This window comes from Dasypus novemcinctus, chromosome 11, assembly GCF_030445035.2.
Source record: "Dasypus novemcinctus isolate mDasNov1 chromosome 11, mDasNov1.1.hap2, whole genome shotgun sequence".
NCBI classification, from domain to species: Eukaryota; Metazoa; Chordata; class Mammalia; order Cingulata; family Dasypodidae; genus Dasypus; species Dasypus novemcinctus.
In genome coordinates, this window is record NC_080683.1 from 111,056,949 (window position 1) to 111,069,494 (window position 12,546).

The window sequence follows — 12,546 nt, forward strand, 5'->3', positions numbered from 1 at the left end:
CAAAGGAAACAGTGTTCCCCAGTGTTTCTGACCTCCTTAAGCAAGGTTATTGCACAGATTGAAAACAACCAGAACAATGAAAGCAAAATTAATGCCATGCTTTGTGGAAACCCAATCACAGGAAACTTCACTGATCAAATGGAAACTGTACTGAGAATAATAAGCTTTAAAATGAGTTTGTTTTGTAAATGTTACTCCCTGACATGGGCTGTTAGGCTTGCACAAGTCAAATCCCTTTGGAGTTGTCTAGACAGTTGGTTCATTTTTATTGTATTGGATACTTTATAATACATTTTTGTTGTATCGGGTGCTGCCTGCTTTTGTCCAGCCTGCCATGTGCTAATTGTTTTATATTTTTAAATGGTCGAACAAAAAATAAAAAAGAGGATATTTGTGACACATGAAAATTATATGAAACTCAAATTCTATTGTCCGTAAATAAAGTTTTACCTGAACACAGCCACTGGCTGCTTTTGTGCTACAATGGCAGAGTTGAACAATTGTAACATAAGGCCTGTAAAGCTTAAAATGTTTACTATCTGACCTTTTACAGACAAGTTTTGCAGACCCCTGATCCTCTTCTATAATCTGAAATTCCTTGGAAGGGAGGAACTGTAGTGGTCAGAACTTCAACCTCTTTCTACCATCAGACAGACTACTTACTATTTTTCTAAATCTTTGGGTACTCCCCCCTCCCTGCCACCCCCAGGTACATTTATGTTCAATTTTTAGCTATCCATAAAACTGAGGAAGAAAGAACTTCCTAATTTCTTGCCATACTTTGTTGCAGAAACATGTGGAATTCATTCCCAATACATGAGAGCTGTCTACCCAACCAAAACCTTCCCAAATCATTACACTATTGTCACGGTAAGTGCTCGGTCCAGCGATGAACCAAAGGAAACCGACAGGCCCCTGACAGGCCACTGGCCTGGCCCCAGACCACACTACCCAGCCTACATGGTCAAGGTCTGTGGCCTGATCTGGGCTGGGTGGGAGTGTCTCAACACGCGGCCAATCTAGGGCCATGAACAATGTCACAGCATCACGCTGGTTCACCCTCTTTGATGTGACAAATACCATTCTCCTCCAGTCCTTGACTAGCCTTCATTGATCTGAGGGTCTGCTGGGAAATGGTAGGCTCAGGATGAAGCCAGCCACTTTGATGTGGGAAATTCCTTTCTTTCCTGGTCATTTCTTTATATTTAACTTGATAAAGACTTCTATTTCATGAATGTGTTTATATATCAACTACATCTTTTTTTGTTGTTAGAAACCAAAGCAAGTGAATTCTTCTAAATGGATGAGAAGATGAAGGTGTTTTCAAACACCAGTCAGTCTTTCTTACTCTGCTCCTTTTTATCAATGGAATAGTCAAAGTGAACTCAAAGGAAATTTAGTATTTAGGACTCACTGAATTAGAACACACCCTGAAGAGTCCTCTTCCTCAGCTTTAATCTTCAAAGGGTATTGTCTCTTTACTGCTTTTCATTCTACTCCTTTATTACTGTGAAATGGAAACTATAACTTATTTAAATCTTAACCCATAAGTAATTATAGCTCACACTCATACACATACATACATATACATGCAGATATAGATACATATAAATAAGAAATCATATATGTGTGCATGTATATGTATGTGCATGTATATACACACACCTATACATATAAAAGTTCTGTTAAAATGACCCTCAGATTTATCTAAAAGTAGTTACAACTACATGGAACATAGGCCCTCAGTGAAAATGTGTGGAATAACTGAGTGATTATATGAGATCAGAATGAAGGAATGATGGTATGTATATATGTATATATGGATAAAAGGGTGGATGGATGAGTGGGTGGGTAGGTGTTTGGAAGGGTGGGTGGATGGTGACTTTGCTGACTCCTTTCTGAAGTACTTGTAACTTACTTTCATCCCCTGTGGATACGATATTTGAGAGTTAAAAGCTACTACCTAGTAAATTCTTCCTATTATTACCAATTTAACCAGTGTTTTATCACTATTGTAATATGAAAGCTTTAGCAGAGTTTTTAAGCACACAGAGATACTTTAACACCATAGACACAGACCATAATGCCTCATACCATTTATTTGCTGCTTAGACCATGCAGGAACTCAAATCAAACCATGAACCAAGGAAAACTTCTTTAGCTCAGAATATATAAAAGGAGAGGAAATAATATGTGTAGTATTTACTTATAGTCATTTGTAGTTGATGCAGTTGCAAAACCATGGTGCTCATAAAGTATTTTTATTTATTTTTTGGAACATGGGTGTATATGTATGGATATGTGTGTAAAATACCTACACACACATATTGGCATTATTTGGATTCAGTTCCAGGGGTTTTACATTGAAAGGCATAGGACAATCTTCATAGAGCAGAGTTATAGATCTTATGATAATTTATATATAGTTTACCAATATAGTATTTTATCTTATATCTTATTTTGAAATGTTCATTTTAGGGCCTGTATCCAGAGTCACATGGCATCATTGACAATAGTATGTATGATGTGAACCTCAACAAGAATTTCTCACTCTCTTCAAATGAGAAGAATAATCCAGCCTGGTGGAAAGGGCAACCAGTATGTATCATTCTCCATGTGACACCCAATCTAATCTGCAATCTCCATCAAGACAGTGGAGAAGCCTTTTCTCCACTGGGAGTTTAATATTATCTACCTCATTATTAAGGGCTGGGATTATAAAGGTGTTTCACCACTATTTATAAATATTAATTATACTTCAAATCTTAAAATTTATGATTGTTCACTCAGATGGCCTTATATTAAACTTTGGATATTATGTTATAAATGTCTGAATATAGAAGTTGCTCATTCTTTTGTAATCCTTTTCAAGGAAAGGGAAACTGTACAATTGACCAATTTGAAAATGGTGAACCTTCTTACTACCTTACTACATTTTTTATTTTCCAGGCTGATTCTTGCATAACTATTTTTAAACTGCTACAAAGACAAATCTTAAATAATTGAAATAAATTTTGCAATAGTTAATATTGTTTAGTTTCTAATAAATTACACCGTTTCAACCTGAACCCTTTATTTTATTCACTTTCACTTACCTTAAATACTTTCTCTTCTTACAGATCTGGCTGACAGCAATGTATCAAGGTTTAAAAGCTGGCACCTTCTTTTGGCCTGGATCAGACGTGGCTATTAATGACTCCTTTCCTTCCATGTATAAGATGTACAATAAGTAAGTGAGACACTTGCAGCTATGACCCCACCCAGGCATGAATAATTAGGATTTTTTTGGTCTTAATTCTATTCCTCTCTTTGTTTGGGACAAAAATCTTGAAGTCCTCATTGAGTCTGTGAGTATATTCATTGCTTATTCAAAATATATACAGCACCAGAGAGCTTGTAATTGCCTCCAGCATTGATCTGCTTGATCTGTCATCTCTTGCATGTATTACTGCAACTACCTCTTGAATGGTCTCCCTGTCTCTAGTCTTCTACCCCATAATCTGTTCTAAATTCACCAGTTGCAAAGATTCCTTTAAAAAGTAAGTCCAGTGATGGCACACTTTTGCACCCAACCCTTCAATGGTTTCCAGTTTCACTCAAGAGCCCAAAACTACAAGGCCCAATGTGTTATGTCTCCCGCCATCCCCTACCCCTCAGACCTCCTCTCCCTGTACCTCCTTGTGTACTCACTCTGCTCTAGCTGTACTGGCCCCCTCTCATCGGGGTAGCTTCTCTTGGTCTCTCTGCCTGAGACATTCTATGTAACTGCACAGCAACTCCCTCACCTCCTTCAGGTGTTTGTTCAAAAATCACCTTTGCAACCATGTCTTACCCCAACCACACCAAGACTTAAAGCCAACCCACCCTGGTTTCACAATGCCCCTTATTCTAGTTTTTCTCTTTTTCTGTAGTATATTATCACCTTTTACACACTATACAATTTATTTATTTTTATTTTTTATTACTGGAATTCTTCCACTAGAATGTAATCTTCAGGAAGGCAGACTATTTTTTTCACTGGTAGACTTGGTTTTCAATAAATACAGAGTGCCTAGCCATAGGTACTCAATATAAATGAAAGCAATTAATAAAAATGAACAAATAAAGAAATGTATAATAATTAATGAACTTTTATTTTAGTTGGGGGAAATTGAAGAAGGAAAAGGATGAGAAGAAAAGATTATATATTTAATGTATAGCACTACAAGTGATTTTGTACACAGGAATTGAAAATAGGAATCCCTTGAGTAACACTGAATCCCTTTCAGAATTTTGATTACATGTGACTGTGAAATGAATATCTGAAAATATCAACCTGCCTTCCTGAAAAGACCTATAATGGAACTATGCATGATTTGAGTAATTTTTAAAAATGATTTTCACACCTCTTTCTAGGAGTATCGGGTATGAAGCAAGGATCACTACATTGCTTAATTGGCTGGACCTCCCCAAAGCTGAAAGGTAATATCTAGAGTCAGAGAAGTGGTAGCACAGTGGGATGTATGTAGGTGTAAAATGAAATTATTTCCCCACTTGAAATGATCATTTGGAGAAAAAATTCTGGAGTTCCCTTTTAATGGCTACTTTTCAATAATGATTCCTGAGAGCAGTGTCCTCTTGCTACAAGAACATGGTGGACAATAGTGAACCATAGAGACAGAGCCAGTGTCCAGGGCAGAGCTCATGTGGATCAGGGCAGAACCGAGAGTAAATCTGTGAAGAGTTCTGAGGCCTGACTCCAGGAGCCAGAGATGCCAGTGCTCAGAGCAAGAGCCCAGGCGACAGGATGCAGTCAGAGCATCTGAAAGGGGAGGGCCAGGAAAAGATACCTCAGACCCCAGACGGTGAAAGATAAACCTGTGTGTATGAATTCCAGAGGGCAGAACAATGAGTCAGTGAAAAGTCAGTAACCAGGAAATGTGAAGGGCTGGGGCAAATCCAGAGGCTGTAAGAGCAAGAGCCAGGCAGACTTTCCTAAGAATGAAGTCCATCCAGGAAGGTCGACTTCCTGTCCCTCCTGGAGTCAAGTGGAACCACCTGGCCTGGGTGAAGAGGAGGCAGGGAGAAGAGCAGGCAAATGCGAGTAAGTTCTAGATCTACAACCGCCCAGATCCAGCCAAGAGGTTTTATAAATCGGTAATGTCTTCCTCCCATTTCCATTTTGTCACTAGACCCTCTTTTTATACCATCTATGTGGAAGAGCCTGATTCTGCAGGACATGAAGGTGGGCCAGTCAGTTCCAATGTAAGTTGGGTTTTTTTTTAAGTAAATGTAAAATTAGATATTTCTTCTATTTCTTACAAAAGAAAATGCATTCTTTAATTTACACTGAATACAAATGTGTTTGATATATATGAGATCACAATAGCTAAAAGTCTAACAATGGTATCTGCCTTATTAGTCACATCTTGATTCATCTGATAAATATTTACTGAGTGTTACATGTGTTTCTGTTATTTCACATAATGAAAGCATCAGGGGTGGAATGAACATGTCAATTCAATGTGTCAGTGTGACCTTTTTTTCAAGCCAAGCCACTGAACTATAACAGCTGCCTTCTCACACACAGTTCCTTGTAACTGGACCTAATATGCTATTGCCTCAGCCAGAGGTACTCCCCTCCTGAGCCTATTATCATGGAAGTGGACACTCTGCCATTAGTTTCTTCATTATCTGGATCACCATCCTTCAGTTACAGTTTTACTACAGAACTATAGTCCTTAAATACTGCTCTAAAATGCCATTCTCTCTTCTAAAATCCACTAAAGCCCACATTGTCTTGGACATAAGGTAGAGCTGCAGAGTCCTTCAGGAGTGTGGCATTTCTTTCTTCCACAGAAACTCACTTAATTGCCTGCACTCGGAATTCTTTAATCAAGCATCCTTATCCCAGCAACAGTGCCTTTGCCCCTCCTGGGAAATGCCCTTCTTCTTCCTCCCTGTTAAGCCAAAACAATCCCTAATACAAGGCTGTGCTCAGGTTTACCCGCTTTTAAGCCTGTAGGCTTCTTATGTAGTCCTGCGCCACTCTTGACTGTGTCATGGAATTTAACGCTTTTTCAGGTTTTCCTATGGACAGATGACTTTGTTATTATCTAAACAAATACACATTTCTTCTCTTCTGTTTTCATTATTATCTGTAATTGCTATGGTTAATTGCCTGAGAAGGGACGTTATATCTGCATTAGTCTAACCTCTACCCCTGAGGTTGTGTTTGATGCCACAACTCTCTCTTCTATTCAGCACTCTACATTGGCATTCAGTTTCCTGGTAGCTAGGGCAATAATGAAAGTTTTTAAAGTTGAAAACTTCTCTAATACCTAGCAATAAATTTGATGTAATGATTTCTTAATAATAATTACTATTAAATATAATTGTTCAGTTGCTGGTGAAGGGGGTGGGGAAAAGACAATAATCATATGTTCCCAAATAAATTTTAAGTATAATTTTGAAAAGTGTTGCAAAGGAAATTATCAGGGTACCCCAAGAATTCTACATGGAGGAGCTAACCTAGTCTGGGGCTAGTTAGGAAAACTTCCTTCAAGTGACGAAAAGGAAACAATTTGGAAATGGTTTGACTGAGGAAGGAGCTGGCCACATTAGAGGTACACATACAGTGAACAGGTGTACAGAATAATGGACAGGTGGATAGACAAACAGATAACATGAGAATGATAATGACAATAATAATAGCATCTTATTGCATGCTGCTCTGTGTCAGGTACTGTTAAACCTATATGAATATTAGTCCCCCCACCCAGGAGAACTTGGAGCATTGATACTATCTAAACCCAGGCAAGAGGGTTTAGCTAGAAACCCAGAGAAGGAAGGGGCACCAGCCCATGCCATAAAAAGTGCCATCGGAAGCATTGAGGTCCTTTAATAAGGGAAGTAACATGATCAGGTTTGTGTTTACTAAAAGATCACTTTTGTTGTAGTAAGACCAATGTGTTAGAGGGAGCAAGGGAAAATTTGTAACAGACAGGTTAGCTATCACAACAGTCTAGGAAAAAGATAATGATGGCTTGGCATAGGGTAGTGGCAACCATCATGGATGCGAAGAAGATACATTTGAGATTCATTTATGAGACAAAATTGGCATGACTTAGCTTGAGGATGGGTGTATTAGGGATAATTTCCAGGTTTCTATTAAAGGTCATCAGGTAGTGGTCAGTCCACTTACATTAATAGGATCACTGAAAGTGAGCTTTGGGGGAGAAGATGCTCTGACGTTTAAATGAAGATGCCCTGATGGGAACTGCACATCAATAAGGAGTGCAGAGGATCTGGGAGTTTGGCAGCATATAGAGGTGCTTGACCATGGAGGCTGAAATGTTCAAAGGAGGGTGTGAAAAGTGAAAATAGAAGAGTGATTAAGACCACACCTCATTTAAAACTCAGGAAGAAGAAGCCAAATGGATTAAGAAACTTGATGCTTTTGTGACTTTATGATTAATATTGTTATTTTTAATCATATGCTTTAACTCAGAATCAATATGATCTGTAATTTGAAAGCAAAAAGGCTTTTTTAGTTTGTTGTGACCCATTCATTAAGTTGAAAGCTTATTAAGTCTTTTAAATTTTTCACTTACGAAAGCAATTTTTGCTTTGCTATCCTTTGAGGCCTACTTTCACCAGTTTCTGGTGAAAGTTTCTAAGCGTTCTTGAGGGTGAGGAAGATGAGGCCTTTACTGCTGAACAACATGTTGAAAGGGCATATGAAGGAAATGATGAGTTAATGTACAGCAGAATTTTTTAAAGAAATCTTAAAAATCTTGAAAACCTTAACAGTATTTAAATGGAAATATTATTGTATCCAGGTGGAGAAGCATCCATGAATAGAAATGTGGTAGGATTTGGACAGGCAGGACTGGTTGGGATTTGGATAAGAAGGGAGAGTGGAGAAAGAGATTTGGGTAAAGTGAAACGAGGAGCTTCTTAATAACAAATTTGTTCCAACGAGTCTCTGGTATTAAAATTGAGTTAGGCTTAGAATGGCATGCCTTACTATGACTAACTGTAAACAATGGCCTATGATATGCATCATCTGTATTCAGCTGCTCTTTATTATTGACAAACAAAATATTATATCTTAGATGTAATGGACAGTGGGGAAGAAATAGTCAATTCACAAAAGTGACTTGAAATGAAGAACAGATTACCTTAAATGTTGGTAATGCTCAGAGATGTAGTGGAAAACTTTAAGAACACCAAAGAACTCCACTTTTGGGGAAGTATGTGGAGGTAGACATTAGGAACGATGTGCCTTTTAAAAAGCAGATTATAGAAATGCTGTGTAAAGCTTCCTGCTGGTAGCATCATCTATGATCTTTAATTAAGTTTTACTAAAATGGTCTTCTGTATCCAAAGAGCAATTGTTCATTGAATGGTTTATCAGTTCTTTCCTTCTGCCATGATTGGTTTCACTGTTTCCACAGTATCCACCATGATAGTCAGTGATCATGATTCCAGATGAAAGGAGCAGGGTTTTCTGACAGTGCAAACTTGGTTTGACCCACACCTGCAGATATTTCTATCAAGGAGTGTGTATTTTGTGAAAGAGTCTATGCATAGAAGATGTGAGATAAGTCAGGTTCACTCCCTTCCTTGGAGGAGCTCACACTTCCTTAGGGAGGCAGACACACAGAGAAAGATAATTTCAAAATAATGGCAAGTCCAATGGTAGCAGTACAGCCAGGCGCTGGGTGAGCAGTTAGGAGGAGGGACTAAGCATGCTTGGAAGGACTGAGAAAATACTATGGGATTTACAGCTCAACTAGTCAATTTTTAGAATGAAAGGGAATATAATTAAGCCATGATGACAGGTAGAGATTATAACTCTCACTGAAAACCAGAGTGTCTGGGCATCCAAAGAACAGGGGTCAGAAAAACGTCTTAGAGTTGTTGATAGACTTAGGAGTAGATGGAGACTGGTCTGAGTTCAAGTCCCTGCTCTGTCCCTTTATTAACTCTGGGACCATGAGCAGGTTACTTAACTTCAAGTAAGTAACTCAAGTCTCCTGGTCTTTTTATCTTGCAGTCCTAATAGCACCAACAATGAATGTTTGCTGTGAGGATTTTATAAGATAATATACTAAAGCTTACAACAGTTCTTGTCATTTAAAAATACTTCTTTCTCAAAAAGAAAAAAAAAAGCAATCATTGGGATACTACTCTGAGTGACAGAAGATTTTCCCCAATCTATTGCTATAAATCTTTCTTACACATTGAAAAAAATATTGAAAAGTTTCATCAATGATATTCACTTAAACCTGAAGTCAGTTAAATATGCTATATTGATAATAAAATGTAGAGAAATTTAAGAACACAGATAAGTATAGAAAAATAAGATAAAAGATGAACTCCAATTCCACTATTCTGAGACAACTGCTTTTGATAGTACTTTCCTATATTTCCATTTAGTTTTCTGTCATATGTGTTCAGTATATTTGAAAACAAAATCAGGATCATGCAATATGTATGGATGTATACATATATATATATTTTCAATTTTTTATGTTTAACATTGTATTATGAACATTTCCCTATGCCAACTTGTTTTAAAAATTAATTCTGTAGAGTATGCCTTCTTAAACATGTGCTCTAATTTATTTTTTCTTTTATTTAAAGTATAAGTCAGCCATGCGATGAGTACCCTTGGAGGTAAATCTCTGTGCTCTGTGTTCTTAGGAAGATGCCCTGCAGTAGAATTATTAGGTTACAGGTGATGCACATTTTGAAGCTCTGGTAACACATTGTCACATGACCCTCCAGGAAGCGTGTCACAGCTTAGGCTCCACAGAAGGACTGTGGGTCACCTCCCCACCACTGGGCATTATCGTGAAAACCTTCGTACTGGAATAGTGCTTGATGGGGTTGAAGATTTTTTCCTGTCATATATATAATGGCAGTAGTCTATCTTCCTTTATAGGGAAAATGGTTGGCTTTTTGTTCATAGGAATTTAAGGTAAATGTGGTGGTACAATGTTCTATTTAACATGTGCTCAAGGAATAGGAGAGCAGATTCTGATGCCCTGTCTGAAACTGATGGTTTGAGAGAAGGGAGTGGGTTCCATTTTCACTTGATTAGATAATGACTTGGATTTAATTCATGAAGCCCATCTTAACTCCAAATTTTTTCTTAGGTTGTTCAAGCCTTACAGTTAGTAGACAATGCTTTTGGGATGTTGATGGAAGGTCTCAAACAGCGGAACTTACACAATTGTGTCAACCTAATCCTTTTGGCTGACCATGGTATGATTTTTTAAAACTATATTTTATCATTTCAGAGAGAATACAAAAGTAATAGTGATATTGTAAAATCTGCCCTTCCAGACCTAGAAGCCATGGAATAAGCAAAGAAGTTTTGTGATAGGCTATGATGAAGAGAGGACTATAAATTTCTAGTTTACTTTTTCTAACAGTCCCTTTCAAAATCCATCATCTACTTTAATTAATAGAGTTAATCATACATTACATGGATGTGGTAGGTTTGTTACTCAACTGTAGTAAAGAACTTTGCTGGTGACTCATTCATATAGACTGGCTTCATATAGACTACACTATTGGCTTCTTTTGTCATGACATGTGTATTTTTTTTAATGTTATATTATGTAAATAGATGTGTGTTTTCCTTTTGCCTATGAAGTCCCTGACTCCCATGTTTCTCTACTTGAGGTTAATGCTGGGGTTTAAGTACACTGGAATTTGGTTAATGGATGTTAAAGGAAGTGGAGCTGGTTCCACATCCTCTGCCACTTCACACAAATGCCTTCACACAGCTTTAAATACTCCTTCACTGAACAAATGTTTTTGAGGGCATACTGAATGTCAAGTGCACTTCTAGGTACAGAGCATTCAGAGCTTCACAAAGCAGATATGGACCTTGTCTAGGTAACTGGTGAGAACCGTCTTCTCCAGGAAGACATTCAAGCTGAGCTCTACGCTGTGAAGGAACCAGGCATGGGGGTGAGGAGGGAAAGCAGCCCAGGCAACAGGACCGACATGTCTGCAGGTCTTCTCTTCACTTATATTCTAGGACATTGTGAGAATGACAGTCATTTATTTAAAGGAATTCTTAAATGATTCCCTAACTCTTTGCCCTATTTTAAAATTAAAGGGAAGCATTTTTGTCCACATTTTGTTACAAAAAACATCGATAAAATAAAAATTAAGATTGCAACCTGAAGAATCTTCATGTGAAAAAGGGTTTCACTACTAAATCTTTCTTAGAACACATGCTCTTATAAAAATATATACAATACACTCATGAAAAGTAAACATTCTCCAATTCTTATTCTCTTAATGCATTGCTTTATAAAAATGAATATTGCTCTTTTTCTTTTAAAGATTTATTTTATTTATTCCCTCCCCCCCCCCCCCCATTTTTTGCACTTGCTGTGTCTGTTCATCTTCTTTGTTTCTTTAGGAGGCACTGGGAACTGAACCTGGGGCTTCAGATATGACAGGGAGGTGCCTAATCACTTAAGTCATCTTCATTCCCTGCTTTGTTGTGTCTCTCATTATGCCTTTCCTCTTGTGTCTCTTGCTGTTTCATCTTGTCACGTCAGCTTGCTGCACCTACCCATCGCGCCAGCTCATCGTACTGCTCATCCTCTTTAGGAAGCAATGGGAATCTCTGCTCCCTGCTTTGTTGTGTGTATGGTTATGTTTTTCTTCTTGTGTCTCTTGTTGTATCTTCTTGATGTGTCAGCTTGCCACTCCTGGCCATTGCGCCAGCTTGCTGTATTCTTTAGGAGGCACCAGGAACTGAACCACAGACCTTCCATGTGGTAGGCAGGAGCATAATCACTTGAGCCACATCTGCTCTTTGAATGTTGCTTTTTTGATTTAAAAATGTGTCATGTTTTCTTTATGTAGAAATCACTTATTTTTCAGTGTTCATTTACCTCCCTATGAAAGGTTTTGTCTTCAAGATCACCTTCATTAATCTTCATTAAATAGATGGTCTGTTTATAATGCCTGCTTATTCTTTGCTCATAGATAGAACCCTTACTCCATGGCCACTATGTTCAAGTTCTACCCTTTAGAGTAATGAAATAAGATAAATTGTATAGGTTATCCAGAGAGTTTAGTTGAGATCTGTTCAAACAAAGTATCTCCTACTATCATCTACATATATGGTGGATAATTATTTTTTCTGTTTTTTAAATTCAGGAATGGAGCAGACTTCTTGTGACAAGAGGGAATTTATGACTGATTATTTTCCCCAAATAAACTTCTACATGTATGAAGGGCCTGCAGCTCGTATCAGGTCTCGTAATATACCCCAAGACTTTTATACTTGTAAGTATGAAGACACTCACATGCATATCAAGGAAAAATTTGTAATGAATAATAACACCTTAATTCTGAGAGGATCTAAGGGGTTATTTGCCACCCCCCCCTTCTTATTTTTAAGGATGACCAACAGAAGCAAATGGGAAATTCCCATTTAAGTACAATCTAACATCTTTGCTAATATCTGGCATTATTAGGTTAAAATATATTCTACTTCATTCATAAATCCTAAAATAATTCTTGGCT

The 12,546-nt window shown here is 37.7% G+C and overlaps 1 protein-coding gene across 1 annotated transcript in view; it reads left to right on the forward strand.

The window, feature by feature from the left end:
• Positions 1-12,546, forward strand: part of ENPP3 (ectonucleotide pyrophosphatase/phosphodiesterase 3) — a 95,305-nt gene that overhangs the window by 33,319 nt on the left and 49,440 nt on the right. Inside the window, exons 7-13 of the mRNA XM_004450132.4 lie at positions 791-870; positions 2,479-2,598; positions 3,120-3,229; positions 4,396-4,461; positions 5,172-5,244; positions 10,146-10,254; positions 12,178-12,306. Coding sequence (XP_004450189.2) covers positions 791-870; positions 2,479-2,598; positions 3,120-3,229; positions 4,396-4,461; positions 5,172-5,244; positions 10,146-10,254; positions 12,178-12,306 — 687 coding nt within the window. The remainder of the gene's footprint in view (positions 1-790; positions 871-2,478; positions 2,599-3,119; positions 3,230-4,395; positions 4,462-5,171; positions 5,245-10,145; positions 10,255-12,177; positions 12,307-12,546) is intronic.